The sequence below is a fragment of the Hypanus sabinus genome, chromosome 10, assembly GCF_030144855.1.
Source record: "Hypanus sabinus isolate sHypSab1 chromosome 10, sHypSab1.hap1, whole genome shotgun sequence".
Classification (NCBI taxonomy): Eukaryota; Metazoa; Chordata; class Chondrichthyes; order Myliobatiformes; family Dasyatidae; genus Hypanus; species Hypanus sabinus.
The window spans coordinates 160,715,638-160,739,148 of NC_082715.1; the positions used below are offsets into that span (position 1 = coordinate 160,715,638).

The 23,511-nt window shown below is 45.0% G+C and overlaps 1 protein-coding gene across 1 annotated transcript in view; it reads right to left on the bottom strand.

Annotated features, from left to right (window-relative positions):
* Nucleotides 1–14,022, bottom strand: part of LOC132401279 (SWI/SNF-related matrix-associated actin-dependent regulator of chromatin subfamily B member 1-A) — a 91,420-nt gene extending 77,398 nt beyond the window's left edge. Inside the window, exons 1-2 of the mRNA XM_059983345.1 lie at nucleotides 13,877–14,022; nucleotides 11,876–11,987 (exon numbers count right to left, since the gene is read on the bottom strand). Of these exons, the coding sequence (XP_059839328.1) occupies nucleotides 11,876–11,987; nucleotides 13,877–13,987 (223 nt within the window). The 5' untranslated portion in view covers nucleotides 13,988–14,022. The remainder of the gene's footprint in view (nucleotides 1–11,875; nucleotides 11,988–13,876) is intronic.
* Nucleotides 14,023–23,511: the final 9,489 nt, after the last annotated feature.

The following is a 23,511-nucleotide window of genomic DNA, read 5'->3' on the forward strand; positions in this document are numbered from 1 at the left end:
TTCCCTGTGGGCCACCTTGTTATTGTTTGAGATTAGGCCAATCAATGTAGTGTCGTCGGCAAATTTAATTAGCAGATTGGAGCTGTGGGTGGTGACACAGTCATGGGTATACAGAGAGTAAAGGAGGGGGCTCAGTAGGCAGCCCTGAGGGGCTCCTGTATTGAGAGTCAGAGGGTTGGAGGTGAGGGAGCCCACTCTCACAATCTGACAGAAAGTCCAGGATCCAGCTGCACAAGGCATGGTCAAGGCCGAGGTCTCTGAGCTTCTTGTCGAGCCTGGATGGAACTATGCTGTTGAATGCTGAACTGTTGTCCAAGAATAGCGTTTTCGCATAAGCATCGTTCTTCTCCAGATGTGTAAGGACGGTGTGTAGAGCAGTGGCTATTGTATTGTCTATCGATCGGTTGTATTGGGAGGTGAAACTGTTGTGTATGTTGCTTGGATTTCCAGCAACTGCAGATTTTCTCTTGTTTGTGAAGAAATTACCTGCAATCTTGTTGTCACCTTTTACCCCAAAAGAAGCTGCAACCACACTCCCACCATGAGTGACCATCTTGACCTTGTGACATCATCTGACCCCATCCTTTCTTTTATCTTTAAGTTCAAGTTTAATTTCATTCAGTCATACACATGAATACAGTGAAACAAAACAGCCTTTTTCTGGGGCCAAGGTGCAAAACACAGTACCGACAGCCACACAGAATACATATAGCACGTATCGTTACACTGGTAGAAAAACACACAGTCACAAAAAAACAGAAATATAGCTTACACATACGAGCACATTACTAGTCAGCCTCACTTGCTCTACACTGCAAGAATTTCAAGTGATCCAACTCGCAAGACAGATTACATTATTGGCTTGTCTCAATTTAAAAACATTCTCATTCTTTTCTCCAAACCCTTCCAGAGGCATCAGTCTCAGTCAGAATCCATAACTGTGGCCAATCCAACAACCACCTGAGTCTGGAGATGGTACAAAGTTGACAGTGTTATGACAATGACAAAGGTCGTCTAACAGAACAGCAGGATATTGATCTGAGTGAAAGTTGGGTGGAGCATTAGCAGACAGAATTTAACCCTGACAAGTCTGGGATGCATTCTGTGAAGTCAAATAGGGATAGGATTTACATAGTAAAAAGGTGGACAGTAAGAAATGTTGATGGAAAGAGAAATCTTCTGTACAAGTCTGAGATTCTTTGGAAGTAACAGCACAGGCTGATAGGGTGAAGGCAAGATTGGGCACACGTCTTCATAGGTCAAGGCAACAGAATGGGGAAAATGGAACTTTAATTTGTAAATTTATGAACACTAGCATTTGGAATAATATATTTCGGTTCTGGTCATCATATAACTAAAGGAACATTATCATTGCGCTAGAGAGAGTACAGAGGAGATTCACAAAGATGCTGTTTTCTTTGGAGATCTTTAGATATGGGGAAGAGATTGGATAGGCTGGGTTAATTTTTCCTAAAATAAAAGAGGTTGATTATAGGAGCTATAGATAGGGTAAATTGACAAAATCTTTTTCCTGTCATATGAGGGTCAAAATCAGGAGCGCATAATTTTAAGGATTAGATCTGAGGGCTAAGTTTGTTGTACAGATGGAGCAGTTATACTGGGTACAGTCTGCAGAAGAGTTAGTGTAGTCAGTGAAATTATTAAATGTGAGAGGCATTTACAGTGATACTTAAATAGGCACAAGATATCATCCCAGTGTGGGTAAACAGAATTACTGTAGATGGGCAACATCTAGATTGGATGTGTGGATGCAGGGCCCCTTTCTGTGCTGTACAACTATATTACTACCGATAAACTTCAAACTGTGACCTCTGGGTTACTCCTGAATGTTCTGCTCCACCATTGCCAAAAGCTGAATGCACCCCCCTTAACAACACTCCTCCCTGTCTCAGAAGGCTCCTCAATACCAATCACTGGACACAGGAGCTTTTGAACCTCTGCAGCAATATCTCCAGATATGGCTTGGTATAAAAGATCAGATTCATTGAGTTACAGAGCACCATCGTGTCTATTGCCATTCTCTTGCCCATCTTTCCTCGTTGACTTACTGATCATGACCTCTCCCCTTCTCTGAGCCCTTCTACCTTTTGACCGGGTGCTCTGGATCCTACCCCTTTGACAAATTAGCTCAAACCCTTCCGAGTACCCGGAGCACAAAGACACTTACATCAGGATGTTTTTCCACTGATGACGACTTGGCCTTTTAACACCACACCAGCTGACTGTCAAGCTCCACAGACCTGCTCTCACTACATCGGCCTGTAATTGGGTTTTGGACTTCCACACCAGTCATACCCAGGCAATGAAACTCGGCAAGTGCACATCGACCACCCCTCCCCCAACACCGGTGCCCCGTAGGGGTGTGTACTGAGCCCACTTCTCTACTCTCTCTTCCCCTACGACTGTGTGCCCGCTCATGCTACAAACTCAGTCATCTGATCTGCAGACGACATAACTGTGATAGTGCTACCACACACAATAACGAATCTGCATGTAGATCGATGCAGGAACCACAACCTATCACTCAACATCAAGTAGACAGAGACGTCTCGGATCGGGTCTACAGCATTCTAAAGGGGGAAGTGAGCAGGTCGAAGTCTTGGTGCATATTCTACCAATGACGTCGGCTGCAAGAGAGATTTTAGGGTGTGAGGTAGAAAGCTGAAAAACAGGATCTCCAGGGTAGTAATGTCTGGACTGCTGCCCGTGCCATGCACCAGAGAGGGTAAGAATAGGATGATTTGGCAGATGAATGTGTACTGAGGAACTTGTGCATGGAACAGGGGATCGGATTTATGGATCACTAGGAGTGCTGATGGGGAAGGGATGACCTGTACAAAATGGACGGGTCATACCTGAACCAAAGGGGAGCAATATCCTTGCAGGCAGGTTTGCTGCAGCTGTTTGGGAAAGTTTAAAGTAGGAAAGAAGGAACAGGAGTGATAGTGCTGAAGATGAGGTAGTTGGTTCACAAACAGGCAGTATGTAATGAGACTGCTAGCAAGGAAAGGCTGATGATAAAGATTCCCGTCAACTATATGAGTTGTAACGTAAAAAGCAGACAACATCGAAAAGGGTGAACACAAGACTGAAGGGGTTATATTTGAGTGTACAGAGTTTATGGGATAAGGCAAATAAAGTGTAGCAGTTACAGATTGGCATGTATGATGTTGTGGGTGTCACTGAACCATGCCTGAAAGAAGATTATAGCTTTGAGCTTATCATCCCACGATACACAGTGAAAGGACAGGCAGGGAGACAGAATGGGGTAGCATTGCTCTGTTGGTAAAAACTGAAATCAAATCACTAGAAAGAGGTGACATAGAGTTGGAAGATATTAAATCGTTGTGGGTAGAGCTAAGGAACTGCAAGGGTAAAATGACACTGATGGAAGTTATGGAGTAAAGATGTGGTCTACAAATTACAACAGGAGGTAGAAAATGCATGCCAAAAGGGCAATTTTATGATAATCATGGGAAATTTCTATATGCAGATAGTTTTGGAAATCAGGTTGGTGCTGGATCCCGAGAGGGGGATTTTCTAGAACACCTACAAGTTGGCTTTTTAGAGCAGCTCGTGTTTGAGCCAACTGAGGGATCAGCTATTCTGGATTGGGTGTTGTGCAATGAACTTCAATTAGAGTGCTTAAGGTAAAAGAACCCTTTTACCTTAAGGTAAAAGATCATAATATGACAGAATTCATCCTGAAATTTGAGGAGAAGCTAAACTCAGACGAATCAGTATTATAGTGGAGTAATGACACAGGCATGAGAGAGGGGCTAGCCAAATCTGATTGGAAAAAAAAAACATTTGGAAAGGAATGATGGCAGACCAGCAATGGCTGGAATTTCTGGGAGCAATTTGGAAGGCTCTGGAAAATGATATCAGAGAGGTCGAAATGGTGGACAAGGAAATTGCAGACGAACATTAAGTAGTTTGCACATCTTCACTGTGGAATATGCTATAGTATGCCAGAAATTTGAGAGTATCAAGGGGCAGAAGTGTGTGAAGTTGCCATTACCAGGGAGAAGGTTCTTGGAAAACTGATGGTCTACACCCCAGGGTTCTAAGGAGGCAGCTAAGGAGCTTTTAGAGGCATTAGTAATGATCTTTCAAGAATCAATTGATGCTGGCATGGTTCCAGAGGAATGGAAAATTGCAAATGTCACTCCACTCTCCAAGAAGGGGAGAGGCAGAAGAAATGAAATTATAGGCCAGTTAGCCTGACCTCAGTGGTTTGGAGGATACTGGAGAAGATTGTTAAGGATATAGTTTTGAGGTACTTGGAGTCACATGATAAAACAGGCTGTAATCAGCATGCTTTTCTTAAGGGAAAATCAAGCCTGACAAATTTGTTGGAATTCTTTGAAGAAACAACAAGCAGGGTTGACAAAGGAGAATGGGTGGATGTTGTGTACTTGGATTTTCAGAAGGCCTTTGACAAGGTGTCACACATGAGGCTGCTCAAGAAGTTAAGAGCTCATGGTATTACAGGAAAGATACCAGCATGGATAAAGGATTACCTGATTAGCAGAAGGCAAATCGTAAGAATAAAGAGAGCCTTTTCTGGTTGGTTGCCAGTGACTACTGGTGTTCCACAGGGGTCTGTGCTGGGGCCACTTCTTTTTACATTATAATTATTTGAATAATGGAATGGATAGCTTTGTGGCCACGTTTGCATATGATACAAAGATAGGTAGAGGGGCGAGTCTTTTGAGGAAGCAGAGAAGCTACAGAACGATATTGACAGATTAGGAGAATGGGCAACAAAATGACAGATGGAACACAGTGTCGGGAAATGTATCGTTGTGTCCTTTGATAGAAGAAATAAAACTGTTTTCTAAATGGAGAGAAAATTCAAAAATCTGAGGTGAAAAAGGACTTGGCAGCCTCATTCAGGATTCCCTAATGTTTAATTTTGCAGGTTGAGACAGTGGTGAGGAAGGCAAATGTGATGTTAGCACTCACTTTGAGGGGACTGGAATAGAAAAACAAGAATGTAACATTGTGACTTTATAAAGCATTGGCGAGGCGTCACTTGGGAAATTGTGAGCAGGTTTGGGCCAGAGGACACAGCTTCAAAATAGAGGTGCATCTTTGAGGAACGGAGATGAGGAGGAATTTCTTTAGCCAGACATCGGTGCATCTGCAGAATTCAATGCCACAGGCAGCCGTGGAGGCCAAGACTGTGTGCATATTTAAGACAGAGGTTGACAGATTCTTGATTGGTCAGGGTATGAAGGGATATAGAGAGAAGGCAGATTGGGGATGAGAGGAAGATTGGATCAGCCATGATGAAATGGCAGAGCAGACTTAATGGGCCGAATGGTTTAATTCTGCTCCTATGTTTTGTGGTCTTATAAAAGTTAGTATGTAATGCTGAGATTTGAAAAGCATTGGTGAGGCCTCACTCGGAGTATTGAGATCAGTTTTGGTCCCCTTATCTTAGAAAGGATGTACTGAGATTGGAGTGGGTTCAAAGAAGTTTCAGGAAAATGATTCCGGATTGAAAGGCCTGTCATTTGTGGGGCATTTGATGTTTCTGGGCCTCTGCTCACTGGAATTCAGAAGAATGAGAGGTGATGTAACTGAAACCTGCCAAATGTTGAAAGGTCTCGACGGAATGGATGTGGAGAAAATGTTTCCCATGACGGGGAAGCCTAAGACCAGAGGACCCGGCCTCGGAATAGAGGGGCATTCTTTTAGAATGGAGATGAGGAGGAACTTCTTTAGCCAGGGAGTGGTGAATCTGTAGTGACTTGAGATGTTCCTCGAGGGTCATAATTGGGACTGCTACTTTTTATATTGTTTGACAGTGATTTGAATGATGGAATTGATGGATTTGTGGCTAGGTTTGTGGATGATACAAAGATAGGTGGAAGGGTAGGCAGTGCTGAGGAAGCAGTGTTTGCAGCAGGACTTGGACAGATTGGAAGAATGGGGAAAATAGCAGATGGAAAACAGTGTTGGGAAATGTATGATAATGCATTTTGGTAAAAGGAACAATAGTGCGGACTATTAACTAAATGGGGAGAAGGTTCAAACAAAACCCATATATAAAAAAAGACAATTGAACACCCAATGGGAAGGGAAAATAAACACACCACGCCCACAAAAAAGATCGTAAAGCAGCCAATGTTCAAAGGGGGAGTAAACAATTGAAACCTGTTGGATATTCAAAGTCCTGGATAGATATCAGATAGGGCACTGAGGAATGCAGTAGAACAGAGTGATCTCGGAATAATGGTGCATAGTTCCCTGAAGGTGGGATCTCATGTGGATAGGGTGGTGAAGAAAGGTTTTGGTATGCTGGCCTTTATAAATCAGAGCATTGGGTTTCGGAGTTGGGATGTAATATTGAAATTGTACAAGGCATTGGTGAGGCCGAATTTGGAGTATTGCGTACAGTTCTGGTCACCGAATTATAGGAAAGATGTCAACAAAATAGAAAGAGTACAGAGGAGATTTACTAGAATGCTACCTGGGTTTCAGCACCCAGTTACAGAGAAAGATTGAATAAGTTAAGTCTTTATTCTTTGGAACGTAGAAGGTTCAGGGGGGACTTGATAGAGGTATTAAAAATTATGAGGGGGATAGACAGAGTTGACGTGGATAGGCTTTTTCCATTGAGAGTAGGGGAGATTCAAACAAGAGGACATGGGTTAAGAGTTAGGGGGCAAAAGTTTAAGGGTAACACGAGGGGGAACTTTACTCAGAGAGTGGTAGCTGTGTGGAACGAGCTTCCAGTAGAAGTGGTAGAGGCAGGTTCGGTATTGTCATTTAAAGTAAAATTGGATAGGTATATGGACAGGAAAGGAATGGAGGGTTATGGGCTGAGTGCAGGCCAATGGGACTAGGTGAGAGTAAGCGTTCTGCACGGACTAGAAGGGCCGAGATGGCCTGTTCCCGTGCTGTAATTATGATATGGTTATATGGGCCAGCGGGACTAGGTGAGAGTAAGCGTTCAGCACGGACTAGAAGGGCCGAGATGGCCTGTTTCCATGCTGTAATTGTGATATGGTTATATGGGCCAGTGGGACTAGGTGAGAGTAAAAGCGTTCAGCACTGACTAGAAGGGCCGAGATGGCCTGTTTCCGTGCTGTGATTGTTTTATGATTATCAGAGGTACAGTGGAACTTAGGAACCCTCAGACAAGACTCCCAGAAGGTTAATTTACAGGTTGAGTCTGTGGTAAAGAAGGCAAACGCAATGTTGGCATTTATTTCAAGGAAACAGAATATAAAAGCAAGGAGATAATGCTGAGCCTTTATAAGACACTAGTCAGGCAGCACTTGGAGTATTGTCAACAGTTTTGGGCCCATATCACAGAAAGGATGTGTTGTCATTGGAGAGAGTCCAGAGGGAGTTCATGAGGACGATTCTGGGAATGAAGAGGTTAACATATAGGGAGCATTTGGCAGCAAATGTTGAAAGGACTAGATAAGGTGGATGTGGAGAGGATGTTTCCTGTGGTGGGGTATCTAGAATTAGAGTGTACAGCCTCAAAATTGAGGGGCGACCTTTTAGAACAGAGGTAAGGAGGTTTTTTATTTCAACCAGAGAATAGCCTTGCCACAGAGTGGGGTGAAGGCCAAGTCCATGGGTATACTTAAGGCAGAAGTTGTTAGTTTCCTGATTGGTCAGGGCATCAAAGGATATGGCGAGAAAGCAGATGTATGGGGTTGCGTGGGATCCGGGACCAGTCATGATGGAATGTCAGAACAGACTCGATGGGCTGAATGGCCTAGTACTGCTCCTGTGTCTTATGGTCTGACTATTGCTCTGCCTGACCATCCTGCCTCGCTGAGCCTAAAGGCTGATTTATGCTTCGGCGTAGCAGCCTATGCCGCAGCCTTCGTAAGCGGCCTGTGCCATTGTGAGGATTCATTCCTGTGTGTTGGTGTGTCTGTGTCACTCTGCAATTCACCGCCAAAACGCTGGTTGGCGGTGGGGTTTCTAATGGCGACTGAGCGCATCATGTTGGAGTTGGAGCTAATAAATGTTGAACAAGGGTTTCTTTTATTGAAATTACTGCAAAGCAGAAAGGAGAGAAGACGTCGGAGGAGATGGTGTGTACGACCATTGAACAGATTGAGGCAGGAGGGTGAATTTTCTGTGTTTGTCCGGCCACTGAGGGACACGGACGAGGAAACGCATTTCAAATATTTTCGGATGTCGGCAGGCAGATTTGACGATTTGGTTCATCGTCTCCAACCATTTACTTTGCATCAGTGCACACACAGTATGCCTATAGACAGGAGGAAATGCGATGCTACCGGGCGGACCAATCACAGTTGCTGTGGTCTGCGTCGCTGCAATGTGCAGTTACATTTTTGGAGAGGTGCACGTCAGACTACGGTGTAGTGTACGGCGTAGGGTACAGCGTAGGTTATGCGGCCACGCCGTACCTACGGCGTTCATTTGACGCAGAAGTATAAATCAGCCTTTCGAGTCATCCACCGTGTCACTGACTTAACTGCTGCTGTTGTGCCCGAATAGCATCTTCCCCAGCGGTATACTTGCTGCTGAGGGGAGTGGTCACAAGGAAGCCCTGCACCATCTCCTTTCCTGGTCGTCACCCAACTACTGCATATGAAGCTTGCACCTCAGATACGACCACCTCACCAGAACACCTGTCTATCATGCTCTCAACATCTCGGATGATCCGAAATACATCCAACTCCAGCTCCTTAATGCAATCAGTCAGGAACTGCAGCCAACACGCTTACAACAGGTGAAGTTACTAGGGAAACTGGCCGTGTACCTGATCTCCCATATCCTATAGCAGGACCATGCCACTGTCTCAACTGCCATCCTGGCCACAGTAATAGGAAAAGTAATTCTAATGAAAATATTATATTTCATTATTTAAAACTTGAATTCTGATGTCCAGTGCCATTTCAAATCTGCTATTTACTCTCCAAAGTATTTTCTCCAACAGACTCTACAAATCTTACAGGACTTGCTTAATAGCCATGTCCCACTGCTTCCTTCCTTCTCGTGATCAAACCCTCAGTTCCTTTTCTTAACCAAGTATGGTAAAAGATACAAAGAATATAAGTCTAGAGATGAATTACTCATGAGAGCAGCAAACCAGTGGCCACACCAGTAGAAAGGATGAAGGCCGATAATTCCCCTATAGCCTCAATAGCTGACAGCATGAGATCCTCAAGGGAAAGCTTTTAATCAAAAAGGCTAGCAGGGCACCATATAATTGCAGGCTTACAGTTCTCATGTACGTGGTAAGGTTGGAAACGATCTATACTTGGAAAGGCAGGATAGACTTCAATGAGGATCAAAAGATCCCTGAGATACAAGACACTTGGCAAATTGGATCCAAAACTGACTTAATAATAGGAGGGTGATGGTTGAAGGATACTTTTTGTAAATGGAAGTACGTGACCAGTAACATCTCACAGGAATCAGTCTGTGTTGGGGCCCTTACTGTTTGTAACATACATTAAGATTTGGAGGTGAACAATTTGCACTTTTTCAGGTGCTATATAAATCAATAGCATTCCTAACTGCGAAGAAGCTGATTATAGGCTCCAACGTAATACTGATCAGTTGAAAGGATGGGCATAACAACGGTAGACGCAAATTAAGAAGTATGAGGTGATGTAGTTGTAGATGGAGCATACATTTTGAATGGGAGGACCCTGGGGAGCATCGAGGAACATCCAAGGATCCCTGACAATGGCTGCACGGGTACATAAGGAGATACTGTCCTTCATGAGCTGGGATATGGAATACCAGAGTAGGAAAATCTTGGAGTAACTTCAGACACAGGTTTTGCCACTGAGTGAGGGCGCAGGAGGAACATGAGTGCAGGGAGAGTGTGCAGAGATTCATCGGGATGAGCAGACACTCTTGAGGCTGGTGCAAATTGAGGACAAGGTAACTGCTGTATGAAGTTACGAACACTGAGATATGGTGGTTGGGAGAAAGCCTCCCCCGATATCTGAGTTTAGAGCAAGGAATACAGGGAACCTGAGGAAGAACATTTTCCACCCAGAGGGTAGATGGAATCTGGAACACACTGCCTGAGGGGCTGATGGAGATAAGTAGTTTTACAATGTACCTGGAGGAGCACTAAAATCACTAAGATATAGAAAACATGGGTAGTGTTTTAGCGTACGATTGATGGTCAGCATGGACATGGCATGGCAAAGGGCACGTTTCTTTGCCGTATGGCTCGAACTAGTTACCAAGATAATAGAAGTATTGATTGTAATATTCATGGACTCATACAATATGGAAGCAGACCCTCTGATCCAGCAAATGAGATGTTGGTGATGCCTCATTTGCAGTATCGTATGCAGTTCTGGTCATCTACTTAAAGGACAGATATTAACATGATTGAAAGGGTGCAGATAAAAGTCACAAAGACAATGCCAGAATCTGAGCACCTGGAGCGCAGGAGAATTTGATAGTGGTACACAGAATTATGAAGGGTACAGATATGATTAATGCCAGCAGGCTTTTTCTACTGAGGTCATAGTTTAAGGGTGAAAGGTGAAATGTTTAGGGGGAATATGAGGGCTGTGAGAGTGTGATGCTGAAATACACCCTGGGATGTGCTGGGTCACATCATCAGTGATGTAACCTGAGGTCACTTGGTGTTTCAGGTCTTTCAACGTCAGACACTTTCACCCAGGCTATCCAGCCAGAGTTGGTCAGGCTTGTGCCCCAACAGCATTGGTCCACTGGCTACACCTCTTGATGCACAGCCATCAGGAGGCTCACTCAGCAGCCTCCACATCTGTCCTGTTCCCTCTTTTCCCTGCAGCCCCCATAATGCCGAGGAGAGATTAAGTTCTGCCCAGTGGGCAGCCAGCACAACTCCACAGCCTACTCGCATCTGGTATTTGGCTTTCTTATGCTCAAACTGGCCTTCCCAAAAACTGTCATTCTACCATGATCACCTGCTTTGAAGTTTCTGACAAACTGACCATGTCAGTCCTCAGGGATAATGTACAGACCGGTTGCCAGAGGTAGTGGTGGATGTGGGTTCAATTTAAACACTTAAGAGAAATTTGATAGTTATATTAGTATGGAAGGCTATGGTCTGGGTGCAGGCCGATGGAACCAGGCAGAATAAAAATAATGGGTCCAAGGGGCTGTTACTGTGATGTACGACTCTATATCCAGGACTGAGGTTAACCAGAGATCATGGGTCAAAATCAGGAGACACACAATTAAGACAGAGATGAGTAACTTTCAGATTCCTTGTCACAGGGAGCAGAATTCATGAGTTCTGACAATCTGATGAATTTCTAGTTAATAGAAATCAAGGGTTACAAGGGCACGAACATGGACTTCAGGAGTATCAGATTAGCCACAATCGAATTGAATGATGGTACTGCCTTAGGGAATGAATGTTATGATGTAAGTGACTTAGCCAGAAACATTGCCCAGTGGACAACAGTGTACTTTTGGCAAGATATCTGATCTCCATTAACACCAAGCAGTAAATTTTTCCCTTGATTCCCACTGACCTCATTTTCATTCAGACAGCTTAATGCTTTCAGGCAGTCTTTTTCCATTGATGCCTGTCTGAGAATGTTGATTCACGGCGACATTGAGAGCTAACTTAGGATCTTTCCATGAACTCCGTCATGACTAAACAACACCCCACTACATTCACAAAGAACCAGCAGGCTAGGCTGCATTCCAAGTGCCATCTGAAAATCTTTGGCACTTCACATGAACAGGAGTGAGGAGTGTAGGTTGAACGGACAGAATAAATACAAACAGTGTAACAAATTCAAAGCTGTCCGAACCAGGGACATTTACTGTAAAAGTCAGCATTTCAACACAGCCACTGCTGTCTGTGGAAATATGTCAGACCTACCATGCGACGATGCTACAATTTTCTTCCTTTCTTCAACAGTGGCCAGTCGCCGACAAAGAGATGGATACCGCTTATACAAGGAGCCCCTAAACATACGCAAGTAGTTACCAACCTAAAACAAAGACAGCCCATCAAAAAGGTGGTCACAGTTTTAAAGTGAGACAGGAGAGATTCAATAATAAGCTCAGAGGCTACTTTTACGTCCGGTGTTCTTTATGGAATGAGCGAGCAAAGGGAGTATGTACATAAACACCATTCAGAAGGCACTTGGACAGGTATATTAGCAAAGCTTTAGCGGGATATGGGACAGATGCTAGCAAATGGGACTAACTCAGATGGTACTTGGTTGGTCCAGATCACTTGGGCCAATCACCTTGTTTCTGTGCCGTGTGATTTCACAACTGCTGTCATCGTTTCACGGGGGAGGAGAAAAAGACGGGTGTGAAAAGAGAAGAAGATGCTGTGTTTTCGTGGGTGGTTGGAAAGAAAAATCATTTCAGGATGTATATTGTGTACATTTCTCTGACATTGAATGTACCTTTGAAACGCTTTCATTTGTACAGATTCTCCTGGAGCACAGGATGCCCCAGTGAACCCCTAAAATTAATTTAGTTTCATGAGGAGGAATATTTGGCAATAAATCTGCAGGCACCAACATTCAACAGCCAGCACAGTGATAAATCACCAAGTGCCAGTCACAGACAGGTAAACCTCCCCAGAACAATGAGGGCAACCTTCCTGGTCCTTCTAATATAATTACTGGCACAGTTAAGTCCATTTGAAAGGACACATTGGCCCTTGCTTTACCACTGCTAAGACAGCACTCCCTGTTGCACCACTCTGTTAGTGTAAACAATCAAACACACCTCCGGAGCAGGATTCTTTGCAACCTATCACGTCACATCTGACATCCTTGTAAAAGGTGCAATGTGTCCCTAGCTCATTTACCCTGAATATTTCCTTTCGGTGGTTTGCCTGTACATTACCAGGCTGTTAAGGAACAATCTACTTTGACAGGAAAACATACAATAAATGAGATGTGATGTAATCATCATCTTTTCCCAGTGGTAAATTAGGACCACCCCCCACCACCCCCCCCCCCCCCGCCCGGCAATACCCAGTGCAGTACAGAATGTGATCTTTTAATAAAACTCAGTGCGGGCAGTTACAGCACAAATTCTGCAGCACAGTACTTCTCACACTTATGGTGTTCCACTCCAGCCAGAAATTGTGCCTTAATCCACTCTGCCAGTACTCACATAATTACATTAAAGGCATCCAAAAAGAAAACTACATCAATTGTAAATGATTGTTGTCCTGAGGCAGCCCTAATTTAGCGCCTCAAACTTGTTTTGTATCTCATTTTGATCAGAGCTGATCTGCAGCTCATTTCTGATCATCCGCTTCAACCACAAAGACATGGGAATTATAAGAGGTGGCCCACAGTGGAGGGAGGGAAGCGGCAAAGTGAGGAGCCAAAGTCCCAAAACCTGGTCTCATGGGAAAAGTTTTCAGACCCACTGCATCAAATGAAACAATTCATATGGTTTTTGTATCTGAATGTTACTACCTATTATTATAAGCAATACCACAAGGAAATGGCTTCAATCTACATAAATGATTTAAGAAGAACGTGAGGGGAACTGGTGGGAGATAGGAGTTGTGCAGAGGAATGTACGGAGAGATTGAAGGGTGAAAGGTGGAGATGACCCAGCAGAAGGTGAATGCAGAAGGGAGAGGGGTGGGGGGAACAAAGGGGATAGCGGAGGGAGTGGGGGGCGAAGGGAAGGGGAGGTAATGGTGGAGGGAAGGGGTGGTGGAGATAGGTAGGGAGGGTCAGAAGAGATGGTAGAGGAAAGGATGGAGGGAGGTAGGTGCAGACTGAGGTGAGAGGAGGGGGTGATGGAGGGAGAAGTGAGGACGGTGTGGTGCAGGGAGGGGTATGAGTGTCGGCCCTGCCCCAAGCCACCTCAGAGCCGATCATTAAACTGCCGGACTCACCTCAGAACCGATCATGTACCACTCGCCCGCCTCCTCCAGCTGGAACTTCACAGGCTTCTGCCCGAACGTTTTGCTCAGCGCCATCTTCCCTCCGCGCCAGCCCATACGCATGCGCCAAACTGGCCACCGGAACCCGGAACCGGGGATGCGGAGTCAACCGGAACCAGGAGTCGGGGACACCAGCTGGGAGAGAGTGGCGCAGCGGCTCTCCGGGTCCGGTGGGTCGTGGGGTAACATGTGATGGGCTGAATGAACATTTTCTATAATAAACGTAAAAGGGCAGCGAGAGCGATAGATGGCCTGTGTGTCGTTATGATGAGTGTAAACGTGATGTTTCTGTTTACGCAAACCCAAGCAGATTTGCAGTTGCTGGAAATTCAAACAACACACACTGAATGCTGGTGGAACACAGCAGGCCAGGCAGCATCTACAGGGAGAAGCACTGTCGACGTTTCGGGCCGAGACCCTTCGTCAGAACTAACTGAAAGGAAAGATAGTAAGAGATTTGAAAGTGGGAGGGGGAGGGGAGGGATGAAGCTAAGCTGGAAAGGTGATTGGCAAAAGGGATACAAGGCTGGAGAAGGGGGAGTATCATAGGACAGAAGGCCTTGGTAGAAAGAAAGGGGGAGGGGAGCACCAGAGGAAGATGGAGAACTGGCAAGGAGTTATTGTGAGAGGAAAAGAGAGAGAAAGAAAGGAAGAAGAAAAAATATGTATATAATAAATAAATAGGGATGGGGTAAGAAGTGGAGGAGGGGCATTAACGGAAGTTAGAGAAATCAATGTTAATGCCATCAGGTTGGAGGCTACCCAGACAGAATATAAGGTGTTGTTCCTCCAACCTGAGTGTGGCTTCATCTTGACAGTAGAGGACGCCATGGATAGACATATCAAAATGGGAATGGGATGTGGAATTAAAATGTGTGGCCACTGGGAGATCCTGCTTTCTCTGACAGACAGAGCGTAGGTGTTCAGCGAAACGGTCTCCCAGTCTGCGTCGGGTCTCACCAATATATAAAAGGCCACATCGGGAGCACCGGACGCAGTATACCACACCAGCCGACTCACAGGGGAAGTGTCGCCTCACCTGGAAGGACTGTCTGGGGCCCTGAATGGTGGTGAGGGAGGAAGTGTAAGGGCAGGTGTAGCACTTGCTCCACTTACAAGGATAAGTGCTAGGAGTGATATTGGTGGGAAGGGATGGGGGGGACGAATGGACAAGGGAGTCGCATAGGATGTGATCCTTGCGGAAAGCAGAAGGAGAGAGGGAAAGATGTGCTTGGTAGTGGGATCCCGTTGGAGGTGGCGGAAGTTATGGAGAATTATATGTTGGACCCGGAGGCTGGTGGGGTGGTAGGTGAGGACAAGGGGAACCCTATCCCGAGTGGGGTGGCGGGAAGATGGGGTGAGAGCAGATGTGCGTGAAATGGGAGAGATGTGTTTGAGATCAGAGTTGATGATGGAGGAAGGGAAGCCCCTTTCTTTAAAAAAAAAGCAAGACATCTCCTTCATCCTAGAATGAAAAGCTTCATCAGAGAGCAGATGCGGCGGAGATGGAGGAATTGAGAGAAGGGGATGGCATTTTTGCAAGAGACAGGGTGGGAAGAGGAATAGTCCAGGTAGCTGTGAAAGTCTGTGAGCTTATAGTAGATATCAGTAGATAGGCCGTCTCCAGAGATGGAGACAGAGGGTCAAGAACGTGGAGTGTTCCACAAAGCCAACAAACAGGCAGGCATAACGGACCCATGTGGGTGCCCATGGCTACACCGTTGGTTTGGAGGAAGTGGGAGGAGCTGAAGGAGAAATTATTAAGAGTACGGACTAATTCCGCTAGACAGAGGAGAGTGGTGGTATAGGGGAACTGGTTGGGTCTGGAATCCAAAAAGAAGTGAAGAGCTTTGAGACCTTCCTGGTGGGGGATGGAGGTATATAGTGACTGGATGTCCATGGTGAAAATAAGGCAGTGGGGAAGAGGGAACTTGAAATCATTGAAAAAATTCAAAGCGCGAGAAGTGTCACGAACATAGGTGGGAAGAGATTGAACAAGGTATGCAGAAATGAGTTCGGTGGGGCAGGAGCAAGCTGAGACAATAGGTCTACCTGGACAGGCAGGTTTGTGGATCTTGGGTAGGAGGTAGAAACGGGAAGTGCGGGGTGTGGGAACTATGAGGTTGGTGGCAGTGGATGGGAGATCCCCAGAGCTGATAAGGTTGGTGATGGTGTGGGAGACAGTGGCCTGGTGCTCCTTAGTGGGGTCATGATCAAGGGGTAAATAAAAGGAGGTATCATTGAGTTGTCGCTGTGCCTCAGCAAGGTAGAGGTCAGTATTGCCAGGCAACAACAGAGCCCCCTCATCAGTGGGTTTTACAGTGAGGTTGGGATTGGTGCGGAGGGAGTGGAGAGCAGAGCGTTCAGAAGGAGTGAGGTTGGAATTGGAACAAGGTGTGGTGAAGTTGAGATGGTTGATGTCCCGTCGACAGTTATCAATAAGAAGTTCCAGAGCAGGCAGAAGACCAGAGCGGGGTGTCCACGAAGAGGAGGAGGGTTGAAGACGGGAGAAGGGCTCATCGGTGGGGGTAGGAGAGTCCTTGTCAAAGAAGTAAGCTCGGAGACAGAGCCGGCGGAAGAGGAGTTCAGTGTCATGGCGTACGCGGAACTCGCTGAGGTGTGGGCGAAGGGGGACAAAGCTGAGGCCTTTACTGAGGACAGAGTGCTCTGCCTCAGAGAGTTGAAGGTCGGAGGGAATGGTAAAGACCCGGCACAGAGGGGGGAAGGAGGCTGGTAGTGTCAGTAGAGAGGGAAGGGTTGGGGTAAGAGAAAGATGGAGCCTCTGAGGGCCCAGGAGCTGACGATGGGATCTGAGGGAGAGGGGATGGCGGAGTGGTGGTGGGAGGGGAGTCACAATCGCAGCATGTGAAGACCCGGCCTGGAGTCGCAGTTGGAGGCCGCGCAATCGCTTTGAGGGTGTCCATGGTTGTTGGAACCCGCATGGATGGTGCTGGAGTCCGGGTCCCGAGCCACTGAGATCGACAGCGGGGGCCGCGGTCCGAAGTTCACACCTGCTCGCGTTGGAGACGGCAGGCTCTAGGGTCTGCAGACGGATGATCTTCCAATCCTTGCAGGACATGACAAAGTCGAAGGCACAGCGATTGCAAGCATGTGTGTTGTTTATGTTAGTTTAGTGGGCAGATATTGAATCGTGTTACCTGGTTGCGTTTATACACAAAAGTTTGTATCGGACTCACAAATGAGAGTTTTTTGCGTTTCTTCTCGTCAGATCTTCCAAGGCACAGGATAAAGTTCCTGTGCCATTCAGACAGGTGGTCAATGAGGGAAAATTGGGGAAAGCAGCATATCGTATTACAGTTACGGAGAAAGTGCAGTGCATGCGTGGAGAGTGAGGAAGGGTCAAAAAACAGCAGTTGGAAGAAATGGCAGACGGAGAACTATGAGGTGCTGCACCTCGGGAGCTCAAATGCAAGAGGAAGGATCCTTCAGCACGTTGATGTATGGAAGGATGTTTGGGTGAGAGTCCATAATGAAATTGAGAATATAAGTGGATATGGATGATGTTTTGTGATCACAGGCTCTTGCTGCTGCATGGGGGGGGGGGTAACATTCCACCTCTTAATGAAGGGGAGTGTTGCAAGCTCAATGTTCCTGGAGCTTTTGAACTGGGTGGGTGGAGAAGCGCGAAAGAGGAGGACGAGTGAGAATGATTCTCACTGATTAAACTGTCGCAGTAAGGATAACTAAAAGCATCAGCAACTGAAACCAAGTAGCAAGGGACAAACCAACCATGGGAGACATTCTAACCATTTATAGACACTTTTCTGACAATGATTAAAGTTGGGCGTGTCAATTACCCATTAACTGGGATAAGTTTAATGTAAAACCCATACAAGCACAGAGTTCCTAATTTATATTCAGGCAACTTTAATAGTCAAGCCTAACTACTGATTGGAGGTAAACACAAAGTGCACTGCAGGTGCTGTGGTCAAATCAAGACGTACAAAAAAGCTGGATGAACTCAGCAGGTCGGGCAGCATCCGTTGAAAGAAGCAGTCAACGTCTCGGGTTGAAACCCTTCATCAGGACTAACCCATAACCCTCCATTCCTTTCAACAGATGCTGCCCGACCTGCTGAGTTCATCCAGCTTTTTTGTACTGATGGGAGGGGCAGGAGGAATTGAGTTTAGGAGGTGGAAGGGGCAACACCAACAGCAGCCCTTGCATCACAATTCAGTTAAATTCGGTATTACAGTATTATTAAAATGATAAGTGTGAAGTTCTTAATTGGGGTAAAATCAATTTTTCTTGAGTGATGTAGCAGAGGTGGAGGGGAAACTGCAACAAGGCCATTCAAGAAACAGTTGTGAGGGGTCCAGGCTGAACTACCATGAAGGAAAAAGGATAGGGCTGCAGAACCAGAGCGTCTTGAGGGACAAGTTGTATGGAGAGAGGATAAAGCAAAGAGCAAACCTTGGATTAAACACGTGGAATTTAAGATAGCAAAGAGCCTGGCAAAGTATCAGAAGTAAATCAGCGAGTTCTAGGGGAGAACCAGTAGATTGGAACATTGTGAATACAACTCCATTGTTCAAGAAGGAGGGGGAAAAAGTACTGAGAAATTAAGGTGAGAAATAGGAATTCTTATTTAGAGAAGATGAATGAAATGAAAACAAGCCACAGTGATTTTATATTTGAGAAACACACAAAATGCTGGTGGAACGCAGCAGGCCAGGCAGCGTCTACAGGGAGAAGTACAGTTGACGTCTTGTCCTGAAGAAGGATCTCGGCCTGAAACATCGACTGTACTTCTTCCTATCGGTGCTGCCTGGCCTGCTGCGTTCCACCAGCATTTTGTGCGTGTTGCTTGAATTTCCAGCATCTGCAGATTTCCTCGTGTTTATACTTGAGAAAGTTGTCAGAGTTCTCTAAGGATTTAACAGGCCAGGAAACTGTTGATGCCTTGTGTTAAGATTCCAGAAGACATTTGTTGAGGAGCCATGTGAAAGGTTGGAGCTCACTCTATTTAGGAGTGTTGTGCTCGTGTGGATTTTTCCGGTGGCCCAGTTGAGGAGACTACACCAGGTCAGCTTGAGAGATTGAGCAGACTTCTGGCTTCTTCAAGTGGCCCAATCAAATTGAGATGGGAAACTACACAAAGGTCAGGGAGAGATATAAAAAGGAGTGTTTGCAAGCTCTCAGCTTTTTTAGCAGCCCAATTGAATCATTATTCATTCGCAAGGGAAATTAAAAATAAGGGCTAAGTGCGGAAGCTTTGGTTCAATAGACTTGGACAAGTTAAGTTTCTTCGTCAGTTAGTGCAGTGAGGGTGTGTTGTGTACTTTGTGTGAGATGTAGGGATTCTGGGAGACCTCCAGCCTCCCAGATAGCCACAGCTGCACTGTGCATCAAGCTGAGCTCCCCAAACAACATGTTAAGGAACTGGGGCTGTGTCTTGATGACCTTTGGCTTGTATGAGAAATTCAGGAGCCTCAGAGAGGTAGTCACCCCAAGTTGCAGGAGGCAGGAACCTGGGACTATCAAGAGAAGGAAAGGAAATGGGGAGCCAGTGCAGAGACCCCTGTGAACATTCCTCTCAATAATAAGCGTACCATTTTGGATACTGTTGGAGGGTGGGGGACCTACTGGCAGGAGCTCAGAAGGGAAAGGGGAAGGAGGAAAAGAAAATGACTGCAGTAATGATTCTATAGTTAAAGGGTTAGACAGAAGATTCTATGGAGATGAACGAGACACAGAGTGCCAGGTTTGAGGCATCTCCAATGCATTCTAAAGTGACCTGCCAGAAAGAAGTCTTTGTAAATATTGGTACAACACAGTTAGGTAAAAGGTGAGGTCCTGAAGAGAGAATTTAGGGAGTTAGGTAGAAAGCTGTAGAATCTTTGTGCGTACAGAAACTGCAAGGGTAAAAAGACCCTGATGGGAGTTATATACCCTGATGAGCAGTAGCCAGGATTTGGGCTACAATTTCCAATGGGATATGGAAAACACATGTCAAAAGGGCAATCTTATGATAGTCATAGGGGATTTCAATATCCCCCATGACTATCATAACAGATTGGGTAAATCAGATATAACCATGTAACATATAACAACTATAGCTCGGAAACAGGCCATCTCAGCACTCCTAGTCTGTGCCAAATGCTTACTCTCACCTAGTCCCACCTACCTGCACTCAGCTATTAACCCTCCACTCCTTTCCTGTCCATATACCTATCCAATTTTACTTTAAATGACAATACCGAACCTGCTCTACCACTTCTACTGGAAGCTCGTTCCACACAGCTACCACTCACTGAGTAAAGAAATTCCCCCTTGTGTTACCCTTAATCATTTGCCCCCAATTCTCAACTCATGTCCTCTTGTTTGAATCTCCCCTACTCTCAATGGAAAAAGCCTATCCATGTCAACTCTATCTATTCCCCTCATAATTTTAAATACCTCTATCAAGTTCCCCCTCATCCTTCTACGCTCCAAAGAATAAAGACCTAACTTGTTCAACCTTTCTCTGTAACTAGATGCTGACACCCAGGTAACATTCTAGTAAATCTCCTCTGTACTCTCTCTATTTTGTTGACATCTTTCCTATAACTCGGTGACCAGAACTGTACACAATACTCCAAATTCAGCCTTACCAATGCCTTGTACATGTGATGATTAAAGAAGAGGAAGTACTGGTGCTTTTAAAGAATATAAAAGTGCTATAACCACGTTAATAACTTTCCTGTAATATCATGGGCTTTTAACTTGGTAAGCTAACTTGGTAAGTTGTTAACTTTTAACTTGGTTAGCAACCACATGTGAATATAAAAGTGGATAAGTCTCCGGATCCTGACAGGATATTCCCTAGGACCTTGAGGGAAGTTAGTGTAGAAATAGCAGGGGCTCTGACAGAAATATTTCAAATGTCATTAGAAACGGGGATGGTGCCGGAAGGTTGCCGTATTGCTCATGTGGTTCCATTAGTTTGACATCAGTGGAGTGTAAATTAATGGAAAGAATTCTTAGAGATGGTATATATAATTATCTGGATAGACAGGGTCTGATTAGGAACAGTCAACCTGGATTTGTGCGTGGAAGGTCATGTTTGAAAAATCTTATCAAATTTTTTGAAGAGGTTACTAGGAAAGTTGACGAGGGTAAAGCAGTGGATGTTGTCTATATGGACTTTAGTAAGGCCTTTGACAAGGTTCCACACGGAAGGTTAGTTAGGAAGGTTCAATCATTAGGTATTAATATTGAAATAGTAAAATGGATTCAACAGTGGCTGGATGGGAGATGCCAGAGAGTAGTGGTGGATAACTGTTTGTCAGGTTGGAGGCCGGTGACTAGTGGTGTGCCTCAGGGATCTGTACTGGGTCCAACTTTGTTTGTCATATACTTTAATGATCTGGATGATGGGGTGGTAAATTGGATTAGTAAGTATGCAGACGATGCTAAGACAGGTGGTGTTGTGGATAATGAAGTAGGTTTTCAAAGCTTGCAGAGAGATTTAGGCCAGTTAGAAGAGTGGGCTGAAAGATGGCAGATGGAGTTTAATGCTGATAATTGTGAGGTGCTACATTTTGGTAGGACTAAACAAAATAGGGCATACATGGTAAATGGTAGGGCATTGAGGAATGCGGTAGAACAGAGTGATCTAGGAATAATGGTACATAGTTCCCTGAAGGTGGAATCTCATGTAGATAGGGTGGTGAAGAAAGCTTTTGGTATGCTGGCCTTTATAAATCAAAGCATTGAGTATAGGAGTTGGGATGTAATGTTAAAATTGTACAAGGTATTGGTAAGGCCGAATTTGGAGTATTGGGTACAGTTCTGGTCACTGAATTATAGGAAAGATGTCAACAAAATAGAGAGAGTACAGAGGAGATTTACTAGAATGTTACCTGGGTTTCAGCACCTAAGTTACAGGAAAAGGTTGAACAAGTTAGGTCTTTATTCTTTGGAGCGTAGAAGGTTGAGGGGGGAGTTGATAGAGGTATTTAAAATTATGAGGGGAATAGATAGAGTTGACGTGGATCTTTTTCTGGTTTGCTGCCAGTGACTAGTGGTGTTCCACAGGGGGCAGTGTTGGGACCGCTTCTTTTTATACTGTATATAAATGATTTAGATGATGGAATAGATGGCTTTGTTGCCAAGTTTGCAGATGATACAAAGGTTGGTGGAGGGGCAAGTGCTGTTGAGGAAACAGGATGCAGAAGGACTTATACAGATTAAGAGAATAGGCAAGAAAGTGGCAAATGAAATACAATGTTGGAAAATGCATGGTCATGCACTTTGGTAGTAGAAATAAATGTGTGGACTATTTTCTAAACGGAGAGAAAATCCGAACATCTGAGATGTAAAGAAACTTAGGAGTCTTTATGCAGAACAACCTATAAGTGGAGTTGGTGTGTTGGCATGTGGCCAAGTGGCTAAGGTGTTGGTCTGCTGAAGGTCGCTAGTTCGAGCCTCAGCTGAGGCAGCATGTTGTGTCCTTGAACAAGGCATTAACCACATACCACTTTGCAACAACACCGGTGCCAAGCTGTATCGGCCTAGTGCCTTTCCTTTGGACAACATCGGTGGTGTGGGGAGGGGAGATTTGCAGCATGAGCAACTGCCAGTCTTCTATTCAACCCTGCCCAGGCCTCAGTCAACATCGAAATCGATGGACAGCCGAAGAGAGAGAGAGAGAGAGAGTTTGTGTTGGTGGTGAAGAAGGCAAATGCCATGTTAGCATTCATTTCAAGAGGTCTAGAAAACAAGCACAGAGATGTGATGCCAATTGTGAACAGTTTGGCTCTTCATCTTAGAAGAGATGCACTGGCATTGGAGAGGGTCCAGAGGAGGTTCACAAGGATTCCAGAAATGAAAGGGTTATCAAACGAGGAACATTTGATGGATCTGGGTCTGTATTCCCTGGAATTCAGAAGAATGAGGGGAATCTCATTGAAACCTTTTGAATGTTGAAAGGCGTAGACCGAGTAGATGTGGAAAGGATGTTTCCCAAGATGGGAGAGTCTAGGACAGGGGTCAGCAACGTTTACCACTGAAAGAGCCACTTGGACCCGTTTCCCACAGAAAAGAAAACACTGGGAGCCGCAAAACCCGTTTGACATTTAAAATGAAATAACACTGCATACAACGTTTTTTTTGCCTTTATGCTATGTATAAACAAACTATAATGTGTTGCATTTATGAAATTGATGAACTCCTGCAGAGAAAACGAAATTACATTTCTGCATGCAACAAAAACATTTTGAACTCCGAAAAAAAGACGTTGGGTTGAAAGTTACTTTTAAGTAAAATACTCAATGTCTATTTGAGTCCTTCTTGTATTTATGAAAAACGCCGAACTTAAATTTTCCGCCAGCAGCAAACCAAAAATAACATCAGCCAGCTGTCAGCCTGAAAAATAAAAGGACTATTTCACTGAACAATGAAAAAATATGAATATACATAAAATAATAGGCAATTAAAATATTTATCATACTTGGTTAATGGGATTTCTGCTCCTGGACCTCAGCGCACAGCGTCTGCACATCAGGGCTGTATGACGTCACCTTCATCTTTACACAGGATCGCAAGCTGTCATCTGTGAGGCGTGCGCGATGTTTGTTTTTAAT